Here is a 14,093-nt window from a genome sequence, read left to right as displayed (position 1 = left end):
ATTTTTCCTTAAAGGGTTATGACATTAAAGCATTAGGAATTTTGGCTTGACATCTTCATTTTCTACCCTCTTAATGCCTTTGGAATCTTTTTTTTTTTTTTTAATTGAAGTATAGTTGCTTTCCAATGTGGAATCTCTTGTCTTAGAATCATATAAGCATTTCCTAGTCTCTTAAATTCAAAACAGAGCCTTCACAGAATTTGCTAGACTTGACAGCTGTTGTCCTTTAATACACTCTGCAAGTGGAAGAGCCCATCCAAGCTTTCAAAGGAAATGTATTTCCTTTGTCGCCTTCGGTGCAGCCACACCAACCCTCAGGAACAGGTAGCCCAAGGAGACACTGTTGCTTCAGCATCAGAAAGGCTGGGTCTCGGTTGAAGGCTCAGAATCTTCTTGGTCTCTCCATCCCGCATAGGGGGAACATCTCAGAAGGAATACTCATTTAACACACTGAAGTTTATATGGAAAATGCCCTCACTCGGGACAGAACACACATTTTCCTCACCAGCTGCACAGGGTCTTTGCTGCCATTCTCCCCACCTACTCAGCGTTGGGGTTTTTACTCCACAGAGGCTCCTGGTTCTAAGAGAAACTCACTCTAAGGTTCAGATCTCACAGAGCAAGGAAACTCTCTCGCTTCAAATTGGATTAAAAATCAAACCTGATTAGGCAGCCTTCAAACTCAGAAATACTCCAGAGTGGGGAACTTCAGTTCCCTGTGAGTCACATGCCAAGAAGTGCTAAAACAGCAAATTAGTTTATGGATCTGATTCTAATGACATTGACAAAAGCCATAACACAAGAACAAAGCCCAAACCCATAATTGTTTTATTCTCCAAACCTCTAGTTTCAGCCTAGTCTCCAAGCTAGAGGCAGACTGCAGAGCACAGGTCCTTGCTCAGACCTGAGCAGAGATTCCTCTTCCTGTTTTGCTGGCTTGGTCAAGGTCAGCACCTGGTCATCTTTCCCAGGCTCCTCCTGGTGTGGTTTAGCCACCAGAGACAGTTTCATTTGTCAATTTAAATGAAGTCTGACTCTCAAACCCTCTTGCAATAAATATCCTAAATGTCAAGTGGAGTGGTTAGGTCTTATATATGGGAGGGGAGAGATGCGCCCAGATTCTGTTCAGTGTTCCTACACTCCAACAGAGACGTCACGTTAAATGTTAATAGCCATGGCTACCAATTATTAAGCACGACAACTAGCTGAAACCAGGGACTTAGGGGTTATCTTTGTTGGATGTGGCGACAATGCCTTGAGTCTGGGTGTCTTAGAAATGACATTTGCATGAATGGTTTTATGTTGGCCTTTCTGGAGTTGTGGAGCAGAGGGGATATTTTGTTCTTCTGATCTTGCTAAGAGCACTTTTACTGACAGCTAGAATGGCTGCAAACCTGTTAGTAGTAGGGGGAAAACAGGTGGGCCTCAGAAGTCCAAAATTTACCATATGGGCAGGAAGAAGGCAAAAAGAATGGGATATGGCGGCATATGACATTATGCATCTCTGATCGCCACCTCATGGCTTGCGGGAGGTGAGGTCAGATAGCACAAGTGCCTGGAACCCAGGAAGTGCTCCATAAATGTTTGCCATTAAGATCATGTGTGCGCAGTGCTTGGCACAGTAGGTGCTGAATAAATCTTAATTCCCACAAGGACCAGTTGAGACTATGTGGGTGAACTGTGGGCCACTCATGGGGTAGTGGCCAGAAAGGAAGCACTGAGTGAGACAGAAGGTGGTCTAGGCCAAGGTGGAGCCCCCTACTTTTGCTCACCCCTTTTCTCACTTCATCTTCACAACGGCCCCGTGAGGCAGGTGGACTACTATCCCCATTTTGCAGAAGGGGAAACTGAGGCCCTGAGAGGCTCCTTCCTCACTCCAGGCCCTTCATCTAGCTTGCAGTGGGTCCCTGAATCTGCCACTGGGGGCGGGAGTAGAGGAGCTGGGGTACCGGGAGTGGGACAGCCCCAAGGGCCCTCAGAGGGGCGGCTGCGTTTGCTCATAGGAAGTCCGAGGCACCGGGGGCCTTCCAGGCCCAGAACGAGGGGCGGTCGCAGTGGCCCAGCCAAGGTCAGAGCCAACTTCTCCGAAGACAGTCCAGCCCTGGCCTCAGCAGGGAGGTGAGCACGGCCAGCCTGCTGGGAGGCCCCTCTACCCCCAAGGGGTGGGCCATTGCTTCTCCTCTCCCCCAGATGCTGGGCGGGGGTCCTGGGAGGGAGGTTCTTTATGAAAGGGTCAAAGCCCCAATCATGGGTGTCCAGCTCCTCTCTCTCCCAAAGAGTCGGCAAAAATGAGGCAGACCCCAGTTCATCCATCTTGAAGATGGCCGCTGCCCTCTTCCTTCATTAGGCATCTACCAAGTTGGGAAGTTTTCAGGGAAACTTCCCATGGGTCAGTCCAGCTCTACAGGCTGTCTCTTCCAGGGTGGGGATTTGCGTGTTTAAAGTAGCTCTTAGGTGGCAAGGCCCACCCAGGGGATGGGGTGTTGGTGGTGCAGATTCTGGCCCTGGAGAGCCCAGGTTGGAATCAGTATCTTGTGTGGAGGGGTGGTGGGGGAAACTGGAAAGTGAGCAGCTCTTCTTTTTGAAAGTGAGGAAGGTGGGTGAGAGGGAAGGGCTGACACCCTCAGGAAGGGATTTCAGGGGCCCTAGGTACTCTCTGACCTGCTTTAATCCAGCCTGCTGTGAAGAGAGAGCTTGCAACTCCCCTGAGGCCTGGCTGGGACCCCAGCTGCCTGTCCTCCTAGACAGACCCCACCCAGCCAGGGGCCTGGAGCCTCACCCACCCCTTCACCTCATCCTCAGGTAACCAAGTCCCCTGCGAAGCAGGCAGAACCAGCCCGACGTAGCCGCACAGAAGCCCCTCATCCCAGGAGCCCCGAGAGGCGGCCTGAGGGGGACCGGTGGCTCCAGGGGTCCTCGCCTCCCCTGAGGATGTCAGCCAGAACTCCTGAGAGGGAACAGCGGACACAGAGACCCCTGGAACGTGGCCGGGTGGGCCCAAGACAGCCCCTGGGAGGGTGGCGGAGTCAGGAGGAGCCACCAGGATCCCAGGGCCCGCACAGATGCCTGGAGAGAGGCTGGCGCAGCCAGGAGGAGGGCCCAGGCCTGGGAGGCTGGCAAGGACTCAGGGAGTCCAGCCGGGGGGCTGCCAGAGCCCCAGAGGCAATGTGGAGGGGCCTTCCCAGGGAGTCTGAGAGCTGGAGCCTGCTGGGTGGCCTCTCTGGCCACAGGTGGCAGTCAGAGACCTGGGAGGAACCCCTGGACAGGGGCTGGGGCAGCCTACAGGAGCTGTCCAGTCCTCACCAGCCTGTGACCCCCCCGGAGAACTCCAGGGCAGGCCCAGGGGAGTTCTCGAAATCCCAGAGGCCTGAGACATTACCAGCCATGGGCAGGGGCACCGAGGGAGCCTGCCCACACTTGCACGGCTCCGAGAGGCGACCTGAGTTTGACTGGAGGGACCTGGTGAGCCTTCTTGGGGTACCCAGGGAGGGGACGTGGAGTCGCTCGGAGGAGCCGACACTCACCTCCCATCTTCCACGGCTGGACTGGGAGGGCCTCCTGGAGCTCCTGCAGGCCCAGTTGCTCCACAAGGACCCAGCGGGACACTGGGTTGGCCCTGGCCAGGCTTCCCCAGGCACTAAGGGTACCCAGGAGCTGGAGCAAGACCGACACAGCCAGCCTGAAGGAGGAGCAGGGGCTGCCCTAGTCAATGGATATGACCCCGGGCAGTGGCCCCAGAGCTCCGCTCAGCCGTCCAGCCCCACCAGCATCTCCACCCAGTGGCCAAAGACCAAAGTGACAAGCGGACCAGAGTCCTCAGCTACGACTGGTCTGGAGGAGACGAGCCAGTTGGGGAGCAGGAGCCCTGCAGAGGACCCCAGCTCGCCACAGCGGGAGGTAAGTCAGTCTCATTTCCAAGGGACAGCCTGAAAGTCAGCCCCACCTGACACAAGTCTCCCGAACGGTCACCCCTCAGCTCCTGCACACCGTCTCCCTCCTGACCAAAACCTGTCCCTACCACCAAACTGCAGTGATAATACCCAGCCCTTTCTTTGAGCATTTACTAGGTGCTAAATCTTGATCTGAATGTTTTATGGTATTTTCCTCATTTACTCTCCGCGGCAGTCTGATGAGAAAGGCAATATTTACAGATAGGGAGTCTGAGACACAGAGAGGTTAAGCCACTGAGTGGCTTAGATCACACAGCTAGTAGGGCTTAGGGTGGGGGTGGACCGCAGGTCTGCTCTGTGCAGATCACCCTGAGGCCTCCCACAAGATGCACTGACCAGGGCCTTCTCCCCTTCTGGCCCTACGATACTTGGTTTGTGTTGCTTTCTGGTGGCCTCTACCTGGCCCTGTCTGGGACTGCACCCAATGTGGTCATGTCCCCTCCCCACGGCAGTATTCCAAGTTCCTTAAAATCCAGGACGGCTTCACTTACCCCTCTCTGGCCCCTGCAGCGCCTCTCAGGCACAGGGAAGGAGTTGTATAAATGCTTATTGGTCTGAGCTCACTGCTGAGACAGCTGCTTCAATGGGGGCCTGTATGGAAAGCAGGCCCAGTGCCTGGCACATAGTAGATGCCCACAAAGTCCCTGCCTTATCTCTTTGGCCCAGGGGCAGGGTCACAGAGTCAGTGCTGCCCCGAGCGTTTATTTGAAGATGGGAAGGGTCCTAGAGACCAGAACCCTGCAACCTAGCCTCAGCTCACCAGGGATGCAGCATATTTTAACACCCAGCTTCTCTTGGTCCTGGTCTTCAGTAGTGTGGGACCAACTGCTCCCCCGACAGGCACCACTGGGGCAATGTGGAGGTTCCTGCTCCTTTATCCAAACTCTCCTCATCTCCATGATGTGCAGCCCCATGCTGCCTCCTCCATGGACGACAGGGGAGGGTTCACGGTGTGTCAGGACCTGGGCTGGGGGCTTTACACACTTTGCCATGCGTGCCTCAGATAGATACAGTGCCCAGACGCATTCAGCGTTTGCCGTGGGTCACACATATATGTGCTTAGTTGCTCAGTTGTGTTCGACTCTTTGTGACTCCATGGACTGTAGCCTGCCAGACTCCCCTGTCCATGTGGATTCTCCAGGCAAGAATACCGGAGTGGGTTGCCATGCCCTCCTCCAGGGGATCTTCCCGACCCAGGGATTGAACCCAGGTCTCCCGCACTGCAGGTGGATTCTTCATTGTCTGAGCCACCAGGGAAGCTCATGTATAAGGCGAGAGAAATGGGACCAAAGTATTGACTCCAAAGCCCAAGGTTGCTTGTTTGGTTTTTTATAGCTGTTTTACAGTGTTGTGTTAATTTCTACTGTACAACAAAGTGACATAGTTATACTCTTTTTAAAAAACAAACAACTCACTTAAAAAATCATTTTTCTTTCTCTTTTTTTGGCTGTGCTGAGGCTTCGTTGCTGCACGGACTTTCCTCTAGTTGCAGCGAGTGGGGGCTAGTCCCTAGTTGCAGCGTGCAGGCTTCTCATCGCGGTGGCGTCTCTTGTGGAACATGGGCTCCAGGACATGTGGGCTTCAGTAGTTTCCAGCGTGTGGGCTCAGAAGTTGTGGCTCCCGGGCTCTAGAGCACAAGCCCAGCAGTTGTGGTGCACAGGCTTAGTTGGTCTGCAGCATGTGGGATCTTCCTAGATCAGGGATCGAATCCATGTCTCCTGTGTCGGCAGTAGATTCTTTACCATTGAGCCACGAGGGAAGCCCTCCCTATATATATATATTCATATTCTTTTCCATTCTGGCTTTTCAAAAGATATTCAATACAGTTTTTTTGTGTTATACAGTAGGACTTTGTTGTTTATTCTATATATAATAACTTGCATCTGCTAATTCCAAACTCCCAATCCTTCCCTCCCCACCTCCCTCTCCCCTTGGCAACCACAAATCATGCCTGTGAGTCTGTTTGTTTTGCAGATATGTTCACTTGTGTCATACTTTAGATTCCACATATAAACGATATCATGTATTATCTGTCTTTCTCTTTCTGACCTACTTTGCCTAGCATGATAATGACTAGCTTTATCCACGTTGCTGTAAGTGGCGTTATTTCATTCTTTTTTAATGGCCGAGTAATATTCCATTGTGTGTATGTACGTGTATGTTCCTTGTTCAAGTCTCAGATAGGTGCTCTGTCCGAGACGCTTTTCCTGAATACTCACCCCACCCCTGGGCTGGTGCTGTTTCCTTTCTGGGCTTGGTAGTTCTGCTACTCTTCATCGGGTCATGCTCAGTTGTTGCCATTTTTCCTTAAAAAACATGAGCTCCTTGGGGGCAGGAGCTGCACCTACTTTATCTCCATACCCCCAGCCCCTAGCCCAGGGCCTGACACAAAGGAGGAGCTCAGCTCAGTGGTTGGTTGACCATGAATATATGGATGCTTGAGGGCCTACAAGAAACAGATTGGGGGTGGGTAGGTCAGTGGGTAGATGATGAATGAATGATAGATGACAGATGTGTGAAAGGGTAATGGATAAATGATATGTGCTGGACAAATGAGAAAGAGATGTCAGATGGATGACAGATGGGTGGGTGGATGGATGGATGGGTGATAAATGGAACAGATGATGGGTGCTGGATAGATATAGCATGGATGGGTAAATGTTGTAGAATATGCATGATGGATGGTGAATGAATGTCGGCAGGATGGGTAGATGGATGTTGGATGGATTAAGGAAGGATACATGGATATAGGATGGATGAAAAGATGATGAGTTAATTGAGGGTGGATATATTGGGATAATAGATGTTGGATAGATGAGTAGGTAGATGATGTAGGGTAGATTTTAGATGGTGGATGGATATATGGACCAATTGATGTTGGATTCTAGATGGACGTTAGATGGATGGATGATGAATGGATGGATAAGAAGTTGGATAGATGGATAGAACCTGGGAAGGGAAATACCCTAATCGAAGCTATGTTCCTTCTTATCTCCAGTTCCAATCAAAGGAGCCTGAGGAATCAGAACGAAGCAGAGGACAAGACTCACTGACTGATCAGAAGCAGGCCGATTCGGTAGTTGGGTCACTGGGTCATGGGTGTGGGTCATAGGGAGGGGAAGGGAAGGGAAATCAGGTAGGAGGTGGGCTGAGGTCCTGAGATGAGTTCTGGAGTCATCCAGACCAAGGCTGGCTCTGTCATGGGGTCACTGAGAAGAGGGGCTCTAGAGGAGCTGGGCAGCAGGGCTACCTTCTGGCTTGGAGACCTGGGTGGTTGGACGGTCCTGGGGTCAGAAGCCCAGGGCTCCACTTTCGACTTGCTAGGATGCCCTGAAAAGGTCACTGCCCTTCCCTGGGCAAATGGCAGTTTGACTCTGATAGTCTCGGAAGGCAAGGTCCTCCTGGGTCTGGAGGGCTGGCCACCCTGGGAGAAAGGGTAGGTTTCCAGGAGCTGGAGCCAGAGAGGCACTGAAGAGGGCCAGGGAGGTACAGAAGTCAGCTGGGCCTGGAGGATCTCCAGGGTCCCGGGCGGGAGAGATGTATGCAAGTGGTGGGACCCGCCAAGGCTGCTGGGAAGCCTGGCTGCAGCTGGAGCACATGCTCTGCCCCGCCCCTCCCCAGGACCTGCCAAACAGACTGTTTTCATCACCCTCAGCCTCCAGAGAGGTGAGGTCAGAGCCGAGGGCCTGGGGCAGCGGGAGGCGGGAGAGGAAGACCAGGCTGCTTGGGGCCAGTGCTTCTCTAATCCTGTTGTTCTGCTGTTTCTCATGCTGGCTCCTGAAAAGCCGGGTGTGACGGGGTGAGGGGGTGTCTGTCTGGCCTTGCTCCTAGTCTGAGCTGGGGGGATTCTGCCCGACCCCTGACTGTTGGGCAGAGGAGGAAACGAGGGGCAGGGCAGTCATCCTGGATCATATAGCCCACCGGTGGCAGAGCTCAAATTAGGACCTGGGACTCAGAACCCCCTACCCAGGCCTCTCCCTGCTCCCCCCGCAACACCGCTTCCCAGCTCTGCCCTGATTGCCTTCGTGGCCTCGCAGAGTAGAAGCAGCATGCTCACTGCTGAGTGGGCCATCTGTGAAATGGGAGGTGATGGGGACTGGTCACTAAAGGTGCTTCCAGTTCTCCCAGGGACTCCGGCAGCTTTGCTCCTCCTCTTTCTGTGTTATTTCTTCACACTTCCTGGGACCAGAGTTTTGTGAACAAAGAGGAAATAGAAATATAGTGGTCTCCCTTTAGGCTCCATGAAATGGGCCTGCCCCAGCAACCCAGAAAACCTCTCAGTCCACCCCCAGGAAGCGTAGACTGGACAGAATGACAACTGCCTCATTCATTCATTCATTCGCTTGCATACTTAGTGAGCACCTTCTATATGCCTGTGTGTGCGCCAGAGGTGAACTGGAGTGCCATCATGGAGCCTACGGTCTAGTGGTCAGGGCTGTGACGGGGATGTGGTGCAGGGTCTGGGCCGTCCTCCTCCACAGTGTCCTCTGGACATGTGCTTTGATGCTTCATGTCCCACATCCAGAGAATCTCTGGATACTGGGGACTTGGGACACCTGGGTTCTGTCCTGCCTGTGCCAGTAACCTCCTCTGTGACTTTGGGCAAATGCCTCTGCTTCACAGGGGCCTCAGTTTCCCCAACGAGTGAAGGTGAAAGTCGCTCAGTCGTGTCCAACTCTTTGAGACCCCCATGGACTATACAGTCCATGGAATTCTCCAGGCCAGAATATTGGAGTGGGTAGCCATTCCCTTCTCCAGGGGATCTTCCCAACCCAGCGATCGAACCCAGGTCTCCTGCATTGCCGGTGGATTCTTTACCAGCTGAGCCACTAGGGAATCCCCAAACAAAGATGACTCCAAAGCGGGTGCACTTGGGGGCTCTGCTGGGTATGACTGTAGATGTCTGGGACTCATTCCTTTCACAAAGGTGAGGAGAGTAGGCAGATGGGGGACTCGGGGTTAGGGGACACTTGGGTGACTCCTTGGCTCCAGAGGATTGTTGCCATGGGGAAGAGGGACCCAGAGTTTCTCCATCTTTAGATATTTCAAGAGAAGCTGGAAATATGTAGTTATGTGTTAACCTCTTGATTAACACTGGAACCTAATGCAAAATAATCTGAAAACCCTATGCGGGCTGAACACACATCTGTGGTCTGCATTCCTCTCCCGCTGGCTCCCTGGGGTCCAATTTGAGGGTGGAGAAGTGCACATTCCCAAGGGTGCTGAGCCCCCAGAGCCCTGCCAACCAATACCTCACGGGTGAACGAGTTCACAAGCTCTTTTCTCGGCAGTTCTGGGATGGAGGAAGATGGCAACTCTGGGCCTGTGAGGTGGGCGTGGCAGCATGGGCAGGGGAGGCTGTCATCAGGGACTCCCCCATCCCACCAAAGGGACCTGGGGGCCAATACTGGACCCTGTTTGACAGGCAGACAAGAGGCCAGCAGAGGGCAAGGCTGGGAACCCACTCAAGGGCCGACTGGTGACCTCATGGCGGATGCCCAGGGACCGTCCCACGCTGTTCAATCCGTTCCTGCTGTCTCTGGGGGTCCTCAGGTGGCAAAGGGTAGGCTGGCTCCAGTGGGGTGGGAGGGGTGAGGGTGGGGGCGGGGAGGGGAGGGAGGAGGCTGGTGTTAGGCAGAGGAAAACCAGTAGGGGCTGAAAGGGAGAGATGTGGGACCCGCACTTGAGAAAGGAGAGCTGGAAGCAGAGCCCTGAGCTCCCTTGGTCTCTGCGGTGAGGGGCCTGTCCCACCTGCAGGACTGGTCTGGGGCCGCTTTCAGCTTGCAGGGTGAAGGGTGATGGAATAATCCACACAGCTGAAGCTCCCAATCAGCATATAGGCCAAGGGCAGCCAGGCTGGGAGTGGGGGAGGGGGAGAGGGAGAGAGGGCCTGCGAGGGGCTCTGGGATTGCAAAGTGTGTCTCAGACCTGGGCCTGAGCCAGTTGCACAAACATCTGGCATTACGTAACCCATCCTCTACCCAGAGAGGGCTGTAAACACTCAGGCCTCTGGTTTGGGGTTTCCTCAAGAGCGAGGAGAGGGGAGGGGAGGCAGCTGAGATTTGCTCTCTCTGGCCCCTGCATCACGGTGGAGGGAGCAGGCCTGGCCACCTCCAGGGGCCACAGGCTGGCTTGTGGGCTCTCTTCTCTCAACGACAGGCTGGTTCTTGTACTCTGATAAGCTGGGGGTCTAGCTCTAAGCTGGGCACATTGCTGCTGCTGCTGCTAAGTCGCTTCAGTCGTGTCTGACTCTGTGCGACCCCATAGACGGCAGCCCATCAGGCTCCCCCGTCCCTGGGATTCTCCAGGCAAGAACACTGGAGTGGGTTGCCATTTCCTTCTCCAGTGCATGAAAGTGAAAAGTGAAAGTGAAGTTGCTCAGTCGTGTCCGACTTATCGACCCCATGGACTGCAGCCTACCAGGCTCCTCCGTCCATGGGATTTTCCAGGCAGGAGTGCTGGAGTGGGGTGCCATTGCCTTCTCCGAAGCTGGGCACACTAGATGCTGTAATTAGACACAGTGTAAACTCAGGGAGGTGAGGTGGACTTGCCCAAGGGTGCATGGCTAGGGTTTAGAGGAACCAGCCGCTTGCTGATTTTCCTCATTTCTTGATGAGAGCATGGCTGCAGCCAAACTCACCAAGCCTCAGTTGCCACATCTGTCTAATGGGAAAACAATATATATATATGCCGATGATCAGGGCTGTGGGGAGGACTGGCTCAGAGACATCAGGATGTACAGAGGTGTGAGGGGGTGGGGTGGGGGGCAGTGTCCAAACACTAACTTTCCCATCTGCTTCTTCTTTTTAGTATTTAAAAAAGATATATCTTGGCTCAGTTTATTTATTTTTGTTTATTTTTTGGCCACATGGCATGTGGGATCTTATTTCCCCAACCAGGGATCAAACCTCTGCTCCCTGCAGGGGAAGTGTGGAGTCATAACTACTGGACCACTGGGGAAGTCCCCCATCCACTTCTTCATTTCCTCTCTGCTTCTCTATGGGGTTAAGGCACAAGGATAACCAAGCAAACATGGTTATCTAGGCAGGGTGGTATCTTTAAGGGGTGGGAATTACCTTATCAGCCCAACTAAAGGTCACTAACACAGAGTAGTCCAGCAGGAGGGAGCAGGTAAGTCCTTGGTGGGAGAGCAGGGGAAGAGAAATGTGGAAATGGACTCTGGGATGCTGCTGCTGGTGATGATAACCAGCATTTATTGTGCACCTACTATGTGCTCAGCTCTGTGTTCAGTGAGTGGTACACCTGATTGCATTGAATCCTCGCCCTTGGGTGTAACAGGTATGGTTCACATTGTCCATTTCATAGATGAAGGAATGAAACTCACTCGTTCTAGGTGACACATAGGGGAGAGCTAGGATTTGAAGCCTGCTCTAGCCAACCTCAGAGCCCACCCTGTCCCTACCACCTCCATGCATCTGTGTCTCCTTGCAGAGTCCTTGCAGCCCCTAGAGGCTCCGCAGATTTTCCCCATTGGACAGATACGGCAATTGAGGCTCAACGAACTGGCAGCTCTTCTCTCATCCAGGGGTGAGGAAAATCAGGAGCTGAGAGACAGAACTGCTAGTGGAACCACCCAGACAGTTACTCAGAGCAGCATTAAACATCTCTCAGGCTGGATAGTGAAATTAGTCCAAGGTCAAGAGCCAGGAAACCTAAGGCTGGAGTTCTGTCTCTGCTCCTAACTGGTGTGGCTTTAGGCCATTGTCTCCCTTCTCTGAGCCTCATATTGTTATCCTCAATAGAAGAATGGTCTGAAACTGGATAACCCCAAAGCTCTGTTTAAGAAGTCACTCCTGGGTCCCTAAAGCTGTACCATCCCTCTTACCAGGGCAAGTTGCAGTAAGGCAGTCATTGGTTCACTTGTGCATTCACTCACTGGACCAACATTTGTGAAAAACCTGATATGGGCTGAGGCCCTGGGCTTTACATGATATAGACGAAAACCACTCTTCCTGCCCACAGGGAGCTCACAGTTTGTAAGGACACTGACATAGAACTGGTCAGGACACAGTGTGGTCATCACTTGAGTTGTAGAGTATACAGATGCAGGGAGCTCTGGACACGGAGATTCTCAGTCTGTGCTGGGGGCACTCTGGCTTCCTTTGGACTGAGACTTGAAGGGTGAGGAGGAATTTTCCAGGCAAACAAACATTTGGAGGGAGGGGAGGGAGAGAGTGAGTGTGTGTGTGTTGGGGCATAAGAGGACAGGAAGGGAAGTGTTCCAGACACAGCACAGAACAACATGTGCCATTAGGGAGGCACAGGGGACCTGGCTTATTCTGGGACGTCCTGGTGCTTGTGCAGCCCTAGCACGTGAAACGTGTGTGTGTCTAATGATGAAGGACAGCAGGCAGGGGCCATATGATAATGAGCACTGACTGCTGGCACAAGAATGTACCTCTCAGCAGTGGAGAAGTGTTGAAGAACTCTGGGCAGGGGAGTGTTCTAATCACTGTGTTGAGGGTACTGGAAGAGAGTCCCGGGGGCCTGGAAACCAGCAAGGAGGCTGGTGCTGTCAGGTGCCCAGTGCCCATGCCACTGGGCAAGGGTGGTAGCTGAGGTCTTCTGTCCGTTCACTCACTCTCCCAAGGACCAAATAAATGCCTGAGTGAGGTATAGGGGTAGGATGAGACCACTGCTCAGCAATGCCAGAAGGCCAGTGTCTAGGAGGACTTATCCGTGGTCTCATTTCTCAGGGTGGAGAGAATTCCAGTGGGAAATGCTGGGAGAACTTCAGCTCCCTGGGCCTCCACTTCTTTAATTTGTGAAATGGGGATAGTAATTATAATCATGACAGAAATAATTTCTGAACCCCAAAGTGAGATGGCAGAATCACTGAGATGGTAATTATTCCAATCACCCTATGTCTTACCTAAGGAGAACTAACTAGGGATAAAGGGAGTGTTCTAGGTGCTTTATTTAAATAAACACTTAATCCTTACAGCAGCCTGTGAGATGATAGCATCATCTCATTTTACAGAAGGTGAAGCTGAGGCACAGAGAGGTTAAATACTTTGCTTAAGGTAACACAGGGCTTGAGTCACAATGCTCCATAAGCCATTCCATGCACTTAGCAACAAATTCCATCACAGTCCCTCCTCAGCTGTAGGCTTAGAGGAGCTCCTGCAGGCAAAGAACCTCTTAAAAACCACCAAGTGCTTTGGGAAAGAGAAACAGTCCACACCCAAGAACACAAAATGAGGTTCTTAAACAGAGAAAGACTCCCTGTGAGGAGGGGGCATTTAAATGGGAAGGCCCTATGATTCCAGAACTCACTTTGCGCTTAGATTGTGCTAAGTTGCTTGGCTCTTTGTGACGCTATGGACTGTAACCTTTCAGGCTCCTCTACGGAATTCGCCAGGCAAGAATACTGGAGTGGGTTGCCATGCCCTCCTCCAGGGGATCGTCCCAACCCAGGGATGGAACCCGAGTCTCTTGTGTCTCCTGCATTGGCAAGCGGGTTCTTTACCACTAGCGCCCACTCTTACTTGTTAAGAACCCCCGCCTCTTCTTCCTGTGTGATCTTGAGCAAGCTGGCTCACCTCTCTGAGTCTTCATTTTCTCATTAGTAAAATGGAGGCAAGGACACCCCCTTGTCGGGTCTGTGGTTAAGGACGAAAGTCCATTACATAGGTAATGAGCCAGGCTGGGCGAGTGGGACACGCTGAGTTGGTAGTATTGGGTGCTTTGCCCGCGTCGTCACCCAATCGAGGGGCAGAGCCCTAATGGACCCATCGCTCCCGTCTGGCGCCTGGCGACTGGGTCGGGGGAACCGTTGCTGGGCGACGAGGGTGCCACACCCCGCTGCCCCTACCCCGCACTCCCGCGCAGCGGCCGGACGGAGTCACCTGCACGCTGGGCCCTTCCTTCCTCCCAGCACGCCCCCGGGGCCAGAGCCCGGCCCGCCCTCCGCTGCCTCCGCCCCCTCCGCTCCCTCCGCCCCCTCCGCCCCCATCCGCCGCGCCGGGGACCGCCCCTGCTCGCCCGTCCCGTCGCAAGAGGCCCCGCCTCCGGGCCTTTCCCGCTCTCCCATTGGCCCGCCTGCGGCCCCCGCCGCTGTTTGTCCCGGCTACCCCGCCGCCCATTGGCCATTCCGGATCCTCCCAGGAAGTTTGAAAAAAA

At 53.4% G+C, this 14,093-nt stretch overlaps 1 protein-coding gene across 1 annotated transcript in view; it reads left to right on the top strand.

Annotated features, from left to right (window-relative positions):
- LOC138987895 (TRIO and F-actin-binding protein-like) overlaps positions 1 to 14,087 on the top strand; it is a 34,504-nt gene extending 20,417 nt beyond the window's left edge. Inside the window, exons 8-16 of the mRNA XM_070370158.1 lie at positions 2,004 to 2,118; positions 2,803 to 3,897; positions 6,949 to 7,026; positions 7,586 to 7,749; positions 9,242 to 9,275; positions 9,376 to 9,513; positions 9,708 to 9,738; positions 11,403 to 11,498; positions 13,849 to 14,087. Coding sequence (XP_070226259.1) covers positions 2,004 to 2,118; positions 2,803 to 3,897; positions 6,949 to 7,026; positions 7,586 to 7,749; positions 9,242 to 9,275; positions 9,376 to 9,513; positions 9,708 to 9,738; positions 11,403 to 11,498; positions 13,849 to 14,087 — 1,990 coding nt within the window. The remainder of the gene's footprint in view (positions 1 to 2,003; positions 2,119 to 2,802; positions 3,898 to 6,948; positions 7,027 to 7,585; positions 7,750 to 9,241; positions 9,276 to 9,375; positions 9,514 to 9,707; positions 9,739 to 11,402; positions 11,499 to 13,848) is intronic.
- Positions 14,088 to 14,093: the final 6 nt, after the last annotated feature.

This window comes from Bos mutus, chromosome 5 (genome assembly GCF_027580195.1).
Source record: "Bos mutus isolate GX-2022 chromosome 5, NWIPB_WYAK_1.1, whole genome shotgun sequence".
NCBI classification, from domain to species: domain Eukaryota; kingdom Metazoa; phylum Chordata; class Mammalia; order Artiodactyla; family Bovidae; genus Bos; species Bos mutus.
This window is presented reverse-complemented; position numbering and strand designations above follow the sequence as displayed.